The following is a 14,441-nucleotide window of genomic DNA, read 5'->3' as shown; positions in this document are numbered from 1 at the left end:
AGGCAAACCCACGCGAACCTCACATGCTTGCAGTCAAGAACATTCTACGCTATCTCAAGCGAACTGCCTCCTTAGGTCTATGGTATCCATCCAACTCAGGCTTCTTCGTTCAAGCCTACTCAGATGCAGACGTTGGAGGATGTGGACTCGACAAAAAAAGCACCACTGGCGGCTGTCAATTCCTTGACGGGAAGTTGGTTAGCTGGCAATCAAAGAAACAAACGTGCGTGTCGTTGTCTACTGCCAAAGCTGAATACACAGCCGCTGCATCCTGCACCTCCCAAGTGATTTGGATTTAGAGTCAACTTCGAGACTATGGACTCAATATGAAGAAGATCCCAATATATTGTGACTCTGAAAGTGCAATTAGGATCTGTCATAACCCAGTGCAACACTCTAAAACCAAACACATAGCACTGAGGTATCACTTCATCAAAGATCACGTGGAAGATGGAAACGTCGAAGTACAGTTTGTAAGAACCACTGATCAACTGGCTGGCGTCTTTACCAAAGCTCTTCCTGAAGCATCATTCAACAGAATTTTACAAGGGCTAGGTATGATGGAATCAGAGTCAGTACCTCAAACTACCTCTCAACCTCAAACGTAAGCAGCGAAATTAACCGAACATTCAGGTTCGGTTAAATAATCTGGCTCGCTCATCACCACAAAGGTAGTTTTCTTGGTTGTATATTTCATGTACAAAGTTGTTTCTCTTATTGTCAAAAGTATATTCTGATTGCATGTCTAAATTCCTTGGTTTTCTAAAATTTTCCAAAACCGAGACCTACCAAAGGTTCGGGTTCGGTTTTCTAAAATTTTTGAAAACCGAAACCTACCGAAGGTTCGGGTTCGGTTTCTCAAAATTTTCCAAAACCGAAACCTACCGAACGCTCGGGTTCGGTTTTCCAAAATTTTCTTGAACCGAAACCAACCGAACGCTCGGGTTCGGTTTTCCAAAATTTTCTTGAACCGAAACCAACCGAACGCTCGGGTTCGGTTTTCCAAAATTTTCTTGAACCGAAACCAACCGAACGCTCGGGTTCGGTTTTTCAAAAATTTTCTTCAACCGAAACCAACCGAACGCTCGGGTTCGGTTTTTCAAAAATTTTCTTCAACCGAAACCAACCGAACGCTCGGGTTCGGTTTTTCAAAAATTTTCTTCAACCGAAACCAACAGAACGTTCGGGTTCGGTTTTCTAAATTTTTCCAAAGTTTTTTTCTCTTACTCTTTCTACGTCTTATTTTTTTTCTTGCTTATTTTTTTTATTATTATTTTCTTTTCTTTTATTTGTTTTATATATATCAAAAACACCAAAAATATTTTTCTCTTTTAATTTTGTTTGTATATTCGTTCGTTTATGGGGATATAATTGTTGGATTACTTAAGTGTCCCTAGAAGCATGCTGTTGTATGTGTCCCAAGCCTCATAAGATTCTGAATAATAGCCTTAATGACTTGGTATAAACAAACCTTGTCTTCCCAATTAGGCTATCACATTTATTCTAATCGTGAGCTACCTCTCTCTCTTCTCACATGAGATAAGAGTTTTCTGCTTGGTCCTTATTTTCGCAGCAGAGGTACTTTAATTTCTTACACCATCTCCATTACATTTCTCCATTACATTCGTTTCATCAACGTAACCCTTGAGACTCTCAGAAATTACCACTGAGGTTTATGGTTACACAACAACTGTGTTTATGATCTCAGTTTCGTGCCACTACGAGCTGCGTGAAACCCAAAATTCAACACCAAATCTGAATTGACGGTGAACAATAAATTTGCTCAAGTTTTCACCAAAGAATTGACGGATGTATCTTACTGAAATCTCAAATTTTTATTTTTGTGTGATTCCTATGAAATTGTTAAACACCATAACATTTCTTCCCTTGGGATTCAGTTTTTATTTTTTGTTGAGATTTTATATTTTCCAAGATATTTAAAATAAATCCATACCTACTTGTTCAAAAGACTACACCGGTCTCACAAGTACTTTGTTCACTTTCTTTCTTATTTCAAGATTAGAATTGCTGAATCAAAGCGAAAGCCACCCTTACTTAGCCTAATTAAAAGAAGCCTTTCAACATTTATTAATAAATGTTTGATCGTCATTCAACGGGAATCCACATAAACACTTTAAGGTCTCTCTTGATCTTGAAGGAAGAGATTCGTGCCCGGGATCACTTGTTTCGTGTCATTATTGACATCACATTTATTCCTAAAAAGAGTTGCTTTATTTCTTTTTTTTTACACTTTTAGCACGAAAATCTTTGATTTTCCAAAATTCCGTTACTAATAATTACAGGCTGTATTTTTCCTTTGGTGGTTAATTATCAAGTTGTGGTCAAAAATCATCCTCGTGGGCAATTAATTCAAAAGATGACATTTCGAAGATAAGACGAAGGGTTGCTGACTCAGGCGGGAGTTAAAAGGATTGAATTTCAAACAACGGTAAAAAGGGAACGCGTGTGAATTTGGAACGCCCATACTTTTACTGACATCATGGACGCGTGTGCGAATTTCAAGTGACACCTCTCTGGCACTTAAAGGCGCGTGAGGATTTGAAACGGTATGTTCTGAAACGGCGCTTGTTGTGCGGCGTGATCCTAGGAATCTGACACTCTCTCTCCTACGTGATCATCGCATGCCTTAACTGTCACGCATCTGTCATTCCGGAAACCTTTTCGGATTTCCATAGAAGATTTGAAACGATTTTTCTCTCTCCTTTCACCCACTATAAAAGGCAGTCTATACTCCCATTTACCTCTTTACTGCATCCGGAATTTCCAAGAGAGCAAAAACTCCCAAAAGCTTCACTGTTCATCTTCTTCTTCAACCTTCCACAATGGCAGAATCATCTTCAGTCCATGCTACCTCACACATACTTCCTATTCGTCCTCACCAATGCTTGGTGATCGACCTAAACCCTCTGGCGTACGACTCTTATATGTCACCGATCATCGAGTGCCTGAAGTACTCACAAATCGCTCCAGCTCTCTCTAGGGTTGAGTCTGTGCCCATGGAGATTCTCTCGCAGGTGTATACGACTGCATATTACGACAAAGCAGTCGAGCGGGTGTTCTTCGAGGTTGCTGATCACAAGACCTCTATTTCTCGACAACGATTTGGTACACTGCTAGGGTTGGTTGCTGATCCTTCACGAGTTAATCCGAAGATGATTCCGATTGGGCATCTCTACAACATGTTTTACAACATGGGATACACGGAGGCGCTTACCTCCGTCGCGAAGTTCAAGAAATCCTGCTTGCCGCCACAATGGAACGGCATGTTTACAGTCCTCTTCAAGGGCTTATCTCAACGGAGCTCAGGATCCGATGGTGCAAGTCGACTGTTCCTGTCGATTATGTATGGCGTTTACAACGGCGTAAATCTGGACTATGGGTTGGTTCTCTGGCAACAGCTCATCCAGAGCCTTTCTTCTTCATCACGACATTCTGAGGTGTGGTATGCCCGGTTCTGGATTCTCATTACAAAATGGGCGATGGACAAATTCGATATTCCCACTGCTGCTGGTGCATCGATGTCTTCGATCGGTACTTTTCATACCACGAAGATCATCGTTTCTGATGCATCAAAATTTTCTTTCATTGGCTCTATTCCGGAGACAATGTACGGCGATGTTCCGTCCGACAGCAGGATCATCCGGACGATAAAGGAATTCAAGGCGTCTGGTCCTAGGGTTCTAACACAGGAAATGCTCAAGTCAATCCACGATGCTGACAAACCTGTTAGGGGCAAAAAGGCGGAAAAAGGGAAGCAAGTGACCAAAGCTCCTAAAGGTCCTTCTCCCAGGAAGAGGAAACAAACAAAACCTGCTCAGTCTCCGCAACCGAAGAGAATGAAGACTCAACCGAAGCGAAAGCTTGTCATCACTTCCTCTTCGAGTGACTCAGAAAACAAGAGTTCGGGTTCGGACGGCTCTCAAAGAGGCGAAACCCCTCCTAGAGGCAACACCCCACCCCGATCACCTACCCCAGACATGGAAATTCATGTCTCACCAGTTCCTTCACCTCCTCAAACCCTCCCTACTTCCATTCCCACCATAAACCCCGCCACCACCATACCTAAAACCTCTTTCCCTATACCACCACCCATTTTCACAGATACCACTACCACAACTGCAAAGGTTACAACCAACGTATCTGATACGGGGGTTCATACCAGTGCAACTGAAACACCACCCGTAACCGAACCACCTCAAACCGAAACCCAGCATACAACCGAACCTACCCACACTCAAACACCACCCGAAACTACCCCCACCAACACTCAACCTGAACCTACCCAAACCACAACACCCCCAGCTTCACCACCCCCACCATCTCCAGATCATGCCTCGGATGGAGATAACCCATTCCTTGGCGGTGAAAATATGACCTTCGATTCGGTCTACTTTAGTCCGTTTCAGGTTCAAAGTGACGATGAGGACGATGCTCCAGTAACAAAGAAACATCTAAAGGAGCTAAACGAGAAGGTTGATTTGCTTCTTGCGTCATCCACCAACACTCAGTCCTCTCTCTCTGAAGCCGCTCTTCAGAAGATTGTTGACGCCTTCTCCAGGGCTCAGCATGATTCTGTTGCTTCAGCCACAGCCGCCATTGACGCCTCCACAAAAGCCTGTGAGGCTGCGACCGCAAAAGTCGATAAACTATTCACTGACGCCTCTTCCCTGTTGAAGTCCTTACAGGAGAGTGCTGACGCCACAAAGACAACGTTGGAACCAATCGTTAAACAATTGGCCACGTTCGTCTCAACGGAGTTACAGTCATTCGCTACCCTTCGCCAATCCATTAGCGATGACAACTCGGCCCTTCGTGCCTCCATTGATGAGCGCCTCGCTAAACTTCAAGAGGATCTCGCAGCTGAAAACTCATTAATGGACGTTCTGGCAAGCAAAACCACCGCCCTTACGGTCAAGAGCACTCAGCTTTCAAACTATCAACAGCAGATTGAAGCTCTTCGATCCGAACGGGAGGTTATAAAAACTTGTGTTTCGGATGTACATGCTGCCCTATCCAACATCCTGGAAGCACACGATCCGATTCTCAATCATTCGGTAAGGCGAACCCTTGCTGAAAAACTTACTCCTGCCATGGACCTTCTTAGCAAAATCGAAGGCTTACCTAGTTTCGTGTTCAATCCGAAACAAGGGGGAGAAAGGAAGAAGTCTGGATCGAAACCACCTCCTTCCTCAACAGCTGCTCACACAACCGAACCACCTCCAACTGGTCAAGCTTCGGGTTCGGGTGTGAAGGATAAAGGAAAGAACATAGCTGAGAAAGAAGATGAAGATGATAAGGAAACCATTGCTGACTTGCTTAAACGCAAAAACAGTCGCAATGTGGAAAATGACAATGTTCGTGTGGCGCGCGAAGCTGAAGAAGTCGAACGCAAGAAGAAAGAAGCCCACGATCTCCTCGAGAGCAGGAAGACTCTTTTCCCTGCTTGGACTCGGGAGAGAATGATCAAGGAGGCCATAGATACTCCTAGCATCCTATGGCTCGAACCGGTGATATCGTTCGACTGCAATAACTCTGTAGATTCGCAGTTCGATATGCCGTTGACTCGAAAGGCGTTTATCTTCCATGCCTTCTCCAACATTTTTGAAGTCCCTCATCCGAACCCTGAGGTCGATAGGGAGCTTATCGAGTTCTATCTGAAGGCCGCTCAACCACAATATCAGACATGGAGCGCTTAGAAGATCATGAACGTTCGGGTCTTAAAACCTTATACCGAAGGGAGATTCATCAACGTTCGGTTCAAGGTGATAAGAGGGTTTGCTAGAACCGAACATCTTATATCTTTGGCAGATCTACCAAACTTAAACCCTCATGATTGGATCGTTTTGCACAACATCCTTTTGACGAACGAAGCAGAATATGGTCCTATTATAGACCATCTCAAGAGGATGATTGTTTGTTACATCATGGAGGTTGCCCTAATGGATCAGGAGATAGCCACAGTCTTCAAGAAGAAACCGAATATAGCTCCTGTGGGATCGGCCAGTGATCTCAATCAAATGAAGATGGGCAAGATCGATTCGAGACGTAATTCGGTCATGTTCACTAGAGCAGAAGGACAAAAATGTCTCTTTGCTTTGGCGGATAAACATCATTACACCAATGCTTGTCTTGAGCATGTTCTGTCGATCATCGATCCGAAGGTGTAAAGAGAATGCAGCAGACGATGTCAAGTACTTCAACGACATGATCCAATGGTACATCAGATTCAGGCAGACGATACTTGCTCTGATATCTCGTCTGTTTCAGACTGTGAAGAAGAAGGTACCTGGTGCTACTGCTGGCCCAAGTAACAAGTGAAGATCTCGCTCCAATTGACGCAAAGGGGGAGATTGTTGAGTTGAAGACTCGTTTGAAGATTGCGTCATTGGGCTCGGCTGTTAGTCCATTTGTTTTGTACTCCGGTTTTGGGCCTGTCCAACCGTGAGTTTGCTAGGTTTACTATACAAAGATATGCTTGCATGCATATTAGGTTAAGGATTAAGAAGTAACGATTATTACGATAGTATTACAGATTTCTTTATCGTTCTTGTAAATCTCCAACCCTCTACAGTTGATGTTCTTGATCGAGCTCTTCTGAGGGTTATTTTATAATCATTCGACACGTTTGATTCACTCTTGAGTTGTTCTTTGCTTTGCGTTCGTTCTTGCTGTTTAATATTTATTTACCTGTTTAAGATCTAATCGATCTTCTAGATTAAGTTTTAATCTCATCAATATATATATATATATATATATATATATATATATATATATATATATATATATATATATATATATGGAAAAGTTTAATAGAGAACCATAATTATGGGTTCTTCAAGAAACTAAATCTTTTTTTCAATTTATAGAGCTTATTCTTTATTGAAAAAAAAATCTAAAAAAATCTAAATTCATATATTAACATTGTGAATGTGAAAAATATTTTTCGGATTCACCGTGTGAATCCGGATTCACGTTGGGAATATTCGAAGATTCACATTGTGAATTTGACGTAAAAAAATCGAATTTTATATCATTGGAAAAATGATAAAAAGTTATGAATTTCTGTATTTTTAGTTTTTTTGATAAAAAATAAATTCTAAAAGTTGAAAAAAAGATTGGTTCCTTGGTTAATTATGGTTCTCTATTGAACCTATATATATATATATATATATATATATATATATATATATATATATATATATATATATATATATATATATATATATATATATATATATATATATATATATATATAGGTTCAGATTCATTTGAGACCATTCTAATTTTGTGCGACTGTGAGACCAAATGAAAAAAATAATTTTAAAATGCAAAATAAATGGAAAAATCTAAAAATTCTTTTTTTAAATATTATTTTCGAAACTTCAATTAACTAAAAACAATAAAAAAAATAAATAAATAAAAAAAATTTCGTTTTTTTTGAAAAATACGTGAAATATTCTAATACAATATTACACTAACATATTTTAAAAAATAATTTTAAAATGCTGAATAAATGGAAAAATCTAAAAATTCTTTTTTTAAATATTATTTTCGAAACTTGAATTAACTAAAAAAAATAAAAAATAAATAAAAGTAAATTCCATTTTTTTTGAAAAGTACGTGAAATATTCTAATAGAATATTACACTGACATATTTAAAAAAATAATTTTAAAATGCAGAATAAATGGAAAAATCAAAAAAATTCTTTTTTTAAATATTATTTTCGAAACTTGAATTAACTAAAAAAAATAAAAAAAAATGCGTCTCACGGTCTCATAAAATTAGGCCGTCTCACATGAACCTAACCCTATATATATATATATATATATATATATATATATATATATATATATATATATATATATATATATATATATATATATATATATATATATATATATATATATATATATATATATATATATATATATATATATATATATATATATATATATATATATATATAGGTTCAGGTTCGTTTGAGACCATTCTAATTGTGTGAGACCGTAAGACCAAATCTAAAAATAATTTTAAAATAAAAAAAATAAAAAAAAAATCCCGTTTTTTTTTTTTTTTTTTAAATACGTGAAATATTCTAAATAAAATATTACACTGACATATTCTAAAAAATAATTTTAAAATGCAAAAAAATTAAAAAATCTAAAAATTATTTCTTTAAATATTATTTTCGGAACTTTAATTAACTAAAAAAATATAAAAAAATAATTAAAAAAATCTTTTTTTTTAAAATACGTGAAATATTCTAAATAGAATATTACACTGTACATATTCTAAAAAAGATTTTAAAATATAAAATAAATGGAAAAATCAAAAAGAAATTTAAATATTATTTTCGGAACTTGAATTAACTAAAAAAAATTAAAAAATGCGTATTCACGGTCTCACAAAATTAGGCCGTCTCATATTAACCTAACCCTATATATATATATATATATATATATATATATATATATATATATATATATATATATATATATATATATATATATATATATATATATATATATATATATATATATATAGTTTTGAAATGTATTATAAGAAAAAACAAGGTATATTAAGTGAAGCGTCAAATTTGAAACGGTGAAATGTTTGGAAGCTTCAGTTGGACCTCTTCATGTCATGTTTCAATGTTGTAACAAAAATCTTAAGACCATTTCAAGAAATTTTTGGATCTTTTTTTTAAAACCCAGAGTGGATGCGATAAGCGAATAAATAAATAAAGAATAAGAAGGGCATACACTGCAACAAGATTCATGCAAAAGTGTAAAAACATCATTCTTTTAAAATCTTGTTGCTGTGGCCTTGGTATTTTTTTATTTTGTGATTCGCACGTCCTTTAGCTTTTTGTGAATCACGTTTCTTTCTTTTTGTTTAAACCCTATCTAGCAGTTTTGTATAAGTGAGATACCTTTGATTATTCATCCTCACCTTTATTAATTTGTTTATTCTTCCTTCTTACAAAATCAAACAGTTATACGACTTTTGTCAACTTCACTGTATTATAGCTAGCCTTTTGTGAATAACATGTTCAGCTTTAACATATTCTAGAGGATGAAACATCTAACCCAAGATTTTAAATTGAATCTATGGGATGCATATAATAAATTTTATATGACGTGTATCATAAAAGGTTTTAGCCATTCCGAATTATGCAATTACACATACCAGAATTCCATGGGTAAATTAAAATGAATCGGAATAACAATGCACCATTTCATCTCATCTTAGATAGTACGTAGTGACAAAAGAAATTTTGTTTGACCACACACTACTAAGCAAAGTCGGTACTAATTTTCAGGTTTTATAGTATGTATTTGAATTTGTACAAATAAAGACATCCACAATACATTGAATTTTATAGAGTTTAATGGATTGTCACATCATATGTTTACAATCTATACAATTCAATCATTTTTTCCTATAATGCATTGGACTCTACAAAGTTCAGTAGAATATTGCAAAAGGTAATTTATAGTATATATTAAGAATTAAAAACTTTCCCTTTATCTATTGAAGAGTTCAATGACCATTGAACTCCAAATCCATTAAATGTAAGAGCATCTACAATGTATAGTTCAATGAGAGAGTTAAATGAGGTGTTATGCCTAATTGGCATTCAATGGATTAAACTTTATTATTGTAGGATGTCATGTTGACATTCAATGGACATGGAGTTCAATGACCATTAAACTCTTCAATAAGAAAAAAAAAAAAAAAAAAACCTTCTAAACTATTAAATATATATTTCATTGAACTATATTGAGTTTAATGCATTGTAGAAAAATTAATGTAGAGTTGTATATTAAGTAAAATGATGATGTGTCAATCCATTAAACTCTAATAAATTTAATGGATTGTGGATGCTCTAAGGTAACAGCTCATAATTGTAGAGTTTAATTCATTAGACTCGCCACCTAATTCAACTTTTTTTATTGAACTTGCCATTATGGATGTTTATAGTTTTCGTTATAAATTTTATGAAAACTTTTCTTGTTCTAAAATGTCCACTCATACTTCCTTTAGTCTCCATTTAAAGTTTTTTTTTCTAAATTTTATGAAAACTTTTTTTTGTTCTAAAAGGTCCACTCATACTTCCATTAGTCTCCATTTAAGGGTACTAGGAGCAGGTGTGTATATGCTTACGGCTATATTGGCCAAGAGTATTGTGGATGCCGACGCAACCTCATTAAGACTGGTCGGAGTGGGCAACGCCCGCTCCATGTTTTTAGAAGAGAAAAGAAGAAAACGGCGTTGCAGGAAGTTGTGGTGGTAACGGAAAACCACGGGAGGCTTTTAACGTGCAAAAACGGGGAGGAGGGATGGTGTTTGTGCCGTTACCACGGCGTTGAGGCTTTGGTCACGTCAGAAAAACAGTTGTGGGCGTTGTCCATACCGTTTAGTCTAAAGAATACATTACTAGTTCATTGGGAAAAGTTATTTATTTAATATAAAATGATTAAAAAATAAATGATTTCTCTTTAAAAAAATTATATTTCATTGAATTTATATAGAAATCTATGACTTATTTGATGAAACAAAAATAATAAAGTTGTTTAAAAAGTGAAAGGATATTAATATAACGATTCATTACGGATTTCCTAGACTCAAAATCTTTGGTTTATCAACATTTGGTATCTTATGAATCTTATTCAATAAGTAGTTTGTGATTCTATATTTCTATACTTTGAAAAACTCTGGCAGACATCCTTTTTTGAAAGGTTGGAAGATTATCATACACGTTTAGAATTATTCACAAACTATACAAGTGCTTTCTAACTATGTCTAGCTTCCTAATAACAAATGTGTCTATAAATATATGCACTAGGCTTTACAAGGTCTTGATAAACAAAACTCAAACACACGTACACACACACACACTCTCTCTCTCTCCCCATGGATACCGAAGACATGAAGATTAATTCCCAGTTGTATGAAGCTCTGATGCAGAAGGACGACGACAAAGTGCTCGACATATGTGCAAGCATTCCCAAGGGTCCATTGCATACAGTTACAATACATGAAGATACCGTCATCCATATTGCCACTTACCACAAGAAAAACGATCTTGTGCTTCAGCTCCTGAACATGGTGCCTTTGTCCGATTCTCACAAACTCACTTGGCAAAATAATGGCGGAAGTACCATCCTCCATGAGGCGGGCACTAACAATAGGACAGTTGTAGCTGCAGCGGAAATGCTACGAAGGGCTCCTATGTTGCTCAGTATGGCCAACAAGCAAGGAGAGACCGCTTTATTCTATGCAGCTCGACATGGCAAGACTAAGATCTTTAAGTTCCTACATGATCAAGTCACTAAAACAAATCAGGGACCTGATTTGAAAACCTTTCTTCTAAGAGATGATAGATCTACCATACTCCATCTAGCAATTCTTAGCAGAAACTACTGTAAGTATATAACTATATATACTTGTCATATTTCGATTTTGATTAAAATGGTTCTTATGTCGTGTATGTGTTTTTGCAGGGATGTGTCATGAGATAGCAGTGAAGCATAAACATTTAATTCATGAAAAGGATGAAGACGGGATGACACCTCTTCAACTTCTTTCCTGCCGTCCACTAGAACCCCCTCCAGATAATTTCTTCGTGCGCATTATATACAACTGTATGATGATACTAACCATATATCCACTTCTATGCTATTCTTATGCTGTTGTGAAAAAGACTAATAAATTTTAATTCCTACTTTTTGATGCTAGTAATTGATCCAAATGTTGAAGACACCAGTTGGATGTTGTCCCCCTTGAAGAAGTTGCGAAAACAGAAGTTCAAATGCGAATGGGCAATGAAACTAGTTAAGCTCCTGGTAAAAAAAGACACTTCATGGGAAAAAACTGCATCAAGGTTAACAAAACATAGATCCAAAGTTCATCAATATGGAAAAACTTCATCCATAACACAAGAAGAAATCATAACTTATGAATCTGCTGCTCGTTTGCCGGATACTCCACTGTTATTAGCAACGAAACATGGGTGCCCGCAGATCGTTGAGGAAATACTAACTTTGTACCCTCAGGCAATCGAACATATTGATCAAGATGGGCGTAACATTTTACATGTAGCAATCAAAAATCGTAACCACGAAATTTTTGATATGGTGGTCAATACGAGATATGCAAAGCAGCGATTGAGAGGAAAGATCGATAACGATGCAAACACCTTGCTCCATATGGTTGCCGAAGAGGTAGAAGATGTCGATTCGGATTTAAAAGGTCCTGCGTACGTACTGCAAGATAATATGCGTATGTTTAAGGTCAGTTCATCGTTCTAATTAACATATATGCATGCATGCATTAATTCCGTTTATATTCAGATAAAACCAGAATCATATTCTAATAATTTTCGAAATATATTCTCTCATGGATTGTGCAGAAAGTAGAGAAAATATGTACAACCTTGGACAAAATGAAGTTGAACTCAAGATCCAAGACTGCTGAACAGGAGTTTAATGAGGGAAATGATGAACGTCGTAAGGAAGCCAAAGAATGGATGACCGAGAATGCGAAAAATTACACAGTTGTTGCAGTGCTGATTGCCACCGTTGCGTTTGCGGCAGCGTATACAGTACCCGGAGGTCCAAATCCAAAGACGGGTCAGCCAGTTCTTAAGGAAAAACCTTTGTTCTTCTTTTTTACAGTAGCAGATGCAATGTCGCTCTCAGCAGCTTTGACATCAGTTATCATGTTTCTCAACATCATCACATCATCATATCGGTTTAAGGATTTCGAAAGATCTCTTGGTCGGAAGTTGAAAGCAGGGCTTGTGATGTTGACGATCTCCGTGGCGATGTTGATGCTGGCGTTCGCATCAACGCTCATTCTAACTGTCAGCAGTGGGAGGAAGTGGACAGACATCACCTTGTACGCCATTTCGTTCTTCCCTGTCCTTATTTTTGTATTTACGTCTTTTCCATTCGAGAGGATACGCTTTAGGGCGGTGTACTCGAAAGCCAAGGAAACGCTGGTTAATATGGTTTCTTGCATGACGAAACCAAAACCTGCAGTTTGGTATTCTGGACGTGGGGCTACATCAGTGATTTAATCTCATAATATATATTAGTATGATTTAATGTTGTAACTACGTATGGTTTGAATAATTTGCCATTGATCCTAAGGCGGCTTGATATATAGCATATATGCATGTATTTTGTAATAAATATATATATTCGATTCTAATAACTTGAGTGGTGTACACCGGCTGGTGGTTTCCTTTTAATTAAGTTTGTAATTCATGTATAACATATTTGTTAAAATGAAGTGTGCATGTTTTTGGTATGTGATCGTTAGAAGTGAAATATCGAATGATTTTAAAATGAATTAGAGTATCACCTGCGCAAAACGCGGGGAACATATAAAAAAAATACATATGATAAAATATAAAAGATATAAAAAGTTGGTACAATAATAATAAAAATAATAATAATAATAATAAAATAGGAAGTTCATGAACTGATCAAAGCACAAAAGTGTCCACTATATTCTAGTGTGCTACTACATAGAAGAACACATCAGTTGGAACTAACACAAATATAGATCACACAACAAACAAACAAAAGATACATAAAGAAAATAACAATGTACTTTGGAATATATACCATATATATATATATATATATATATATATATATATATATATATATATATATATATATAACATTCTACTTTCATTTTTCTGTATTTGACAAAATAGAAAACAAAAATACAATGCTATATTTGATAAAAATTAAAAATACATTGCTATTCGCAAAGCAGAAAATAAAAATAGGATGTTATATTTGAACAAAAAACAGAAGTATATTGCTATGAAAGTATGAAACATAAAAAGATACCATAATTTTACGATTTATCCTGGATCTGGATTAAACCAACCTGGAACATGATAAAAGACATGAGTTCTTGTTTTCCAATCTTTATGCCATGAAATTGACCATTTGTGAAAAAAAACATAGGAAGAGTTATAGACAATACCTTCAGGCAATAAGGTTATTACTGGTACTTATAGTAACATTTTTTAACATTCTGACCACCAATTTTCCCCACAACATCCCCCTTTTCTCACCTAAACAGACCCAAGATAGCAACAAAATACCAAATCGTCCCAATCCCCCTTTAAAAAAGTACAATGTTATATTGGATAGCTTTTATCAAAGTAGAATGCATAAAAAAATGAAAGGACACTGCATAGAAACAATATACAATGTAAATCCCCTAAAGTCCTTTATTTATTTATATTTATTTTTTGTTCTTCTAAAAACTGTCTCAACTCACCCTTCCTTTTTAGGTTGAATGCTAAAAAATAGCAACATACTTTAAGCCAATTCTCATTTTAGGCAATGTACTTGTAAGTTAAACTGAAAATAAAATTTTCCAATCGATT

At 35.9% G+C, this 14,441-nt stretch overlaps 1 protein-coding gene across 1 annotated transcript; it reads left to right on the top strand.

Annotated features, from left to right (window-relative positions):
* The first annotated feature begins 10,878 nt into the window (after positions 1 to 10,878).
* On the top strand, positions 10,879 to 13,243 carry LOC111907878 (ankyrin repeat-containing protein At2g01680). The gene is made up of 4 exons (XM_023903694.3): positions 10,879 to 11,450; positions 11,530 to 11,670; positions 11,765 to 12,318; positions 12,438 to 13,243. The coding sequence occupies exons 1-4, from the start codon at positions 10,940 to 10,942 to the stop codon at positions 13,104 to 13,106; spliced, it is 1,875 nt and encodes a 624-aa protein (XP_023759462.1). The 5' UTR covers positions 10,879 to 10,939; the 3' UTR covers positions 13,107 to 13,243.
* Positions 13,244 to 14,441: the final 1,198 nt, after the last annotated feature.

This window comes from Lactuca sativa, chromosome 4, assembly GCF_002870075.4.
Source record: "Lactuca sativa cultivar Salinas chromosome 4, Lsat_Salinas_v11, whole genome shotgun sequence".
Taxonomy (NCBI): domain Eukaryota; kingdom Viridiplantae; phylum Streptophyta; class Magnoliopsida; order Asterales; family Asteraceae; genus Lactuca; species Lactuca sativa.
The sequence above is the reverse complement of the archived record's forward strand: the minus strand, read 5'-3'. Positions and strand labels throughout refer to the sequence as shown.

What these genes read in the sequence shown, in the direction of transcription:
- LOC111907878 (XM_023903694.3), top strand. Translation starts at nt 10,940, where the DNA reads ATGGATACCGAAGACATGAAGATTAATTCCCAGTTGTATGAAGCTCTG. An exon ending in AATTCTTAGCAGAAACTACT is followed by an intron (nt 11,451 to 11,529) that starts GTAAGTATATAA and finishes GTGTTTTTGCAG; the next exon opens with GGATGTGTCATGAGATAGCA. An exon ending in ATAATATGCGTATGTTTAAG is followed by an intron (nt 12,319 to 12,437) that starts GTCAGTTCATCG and finishes TGGATTGTGCAG; the next exon opens with AAAGTAGAGAAAATATGTAC.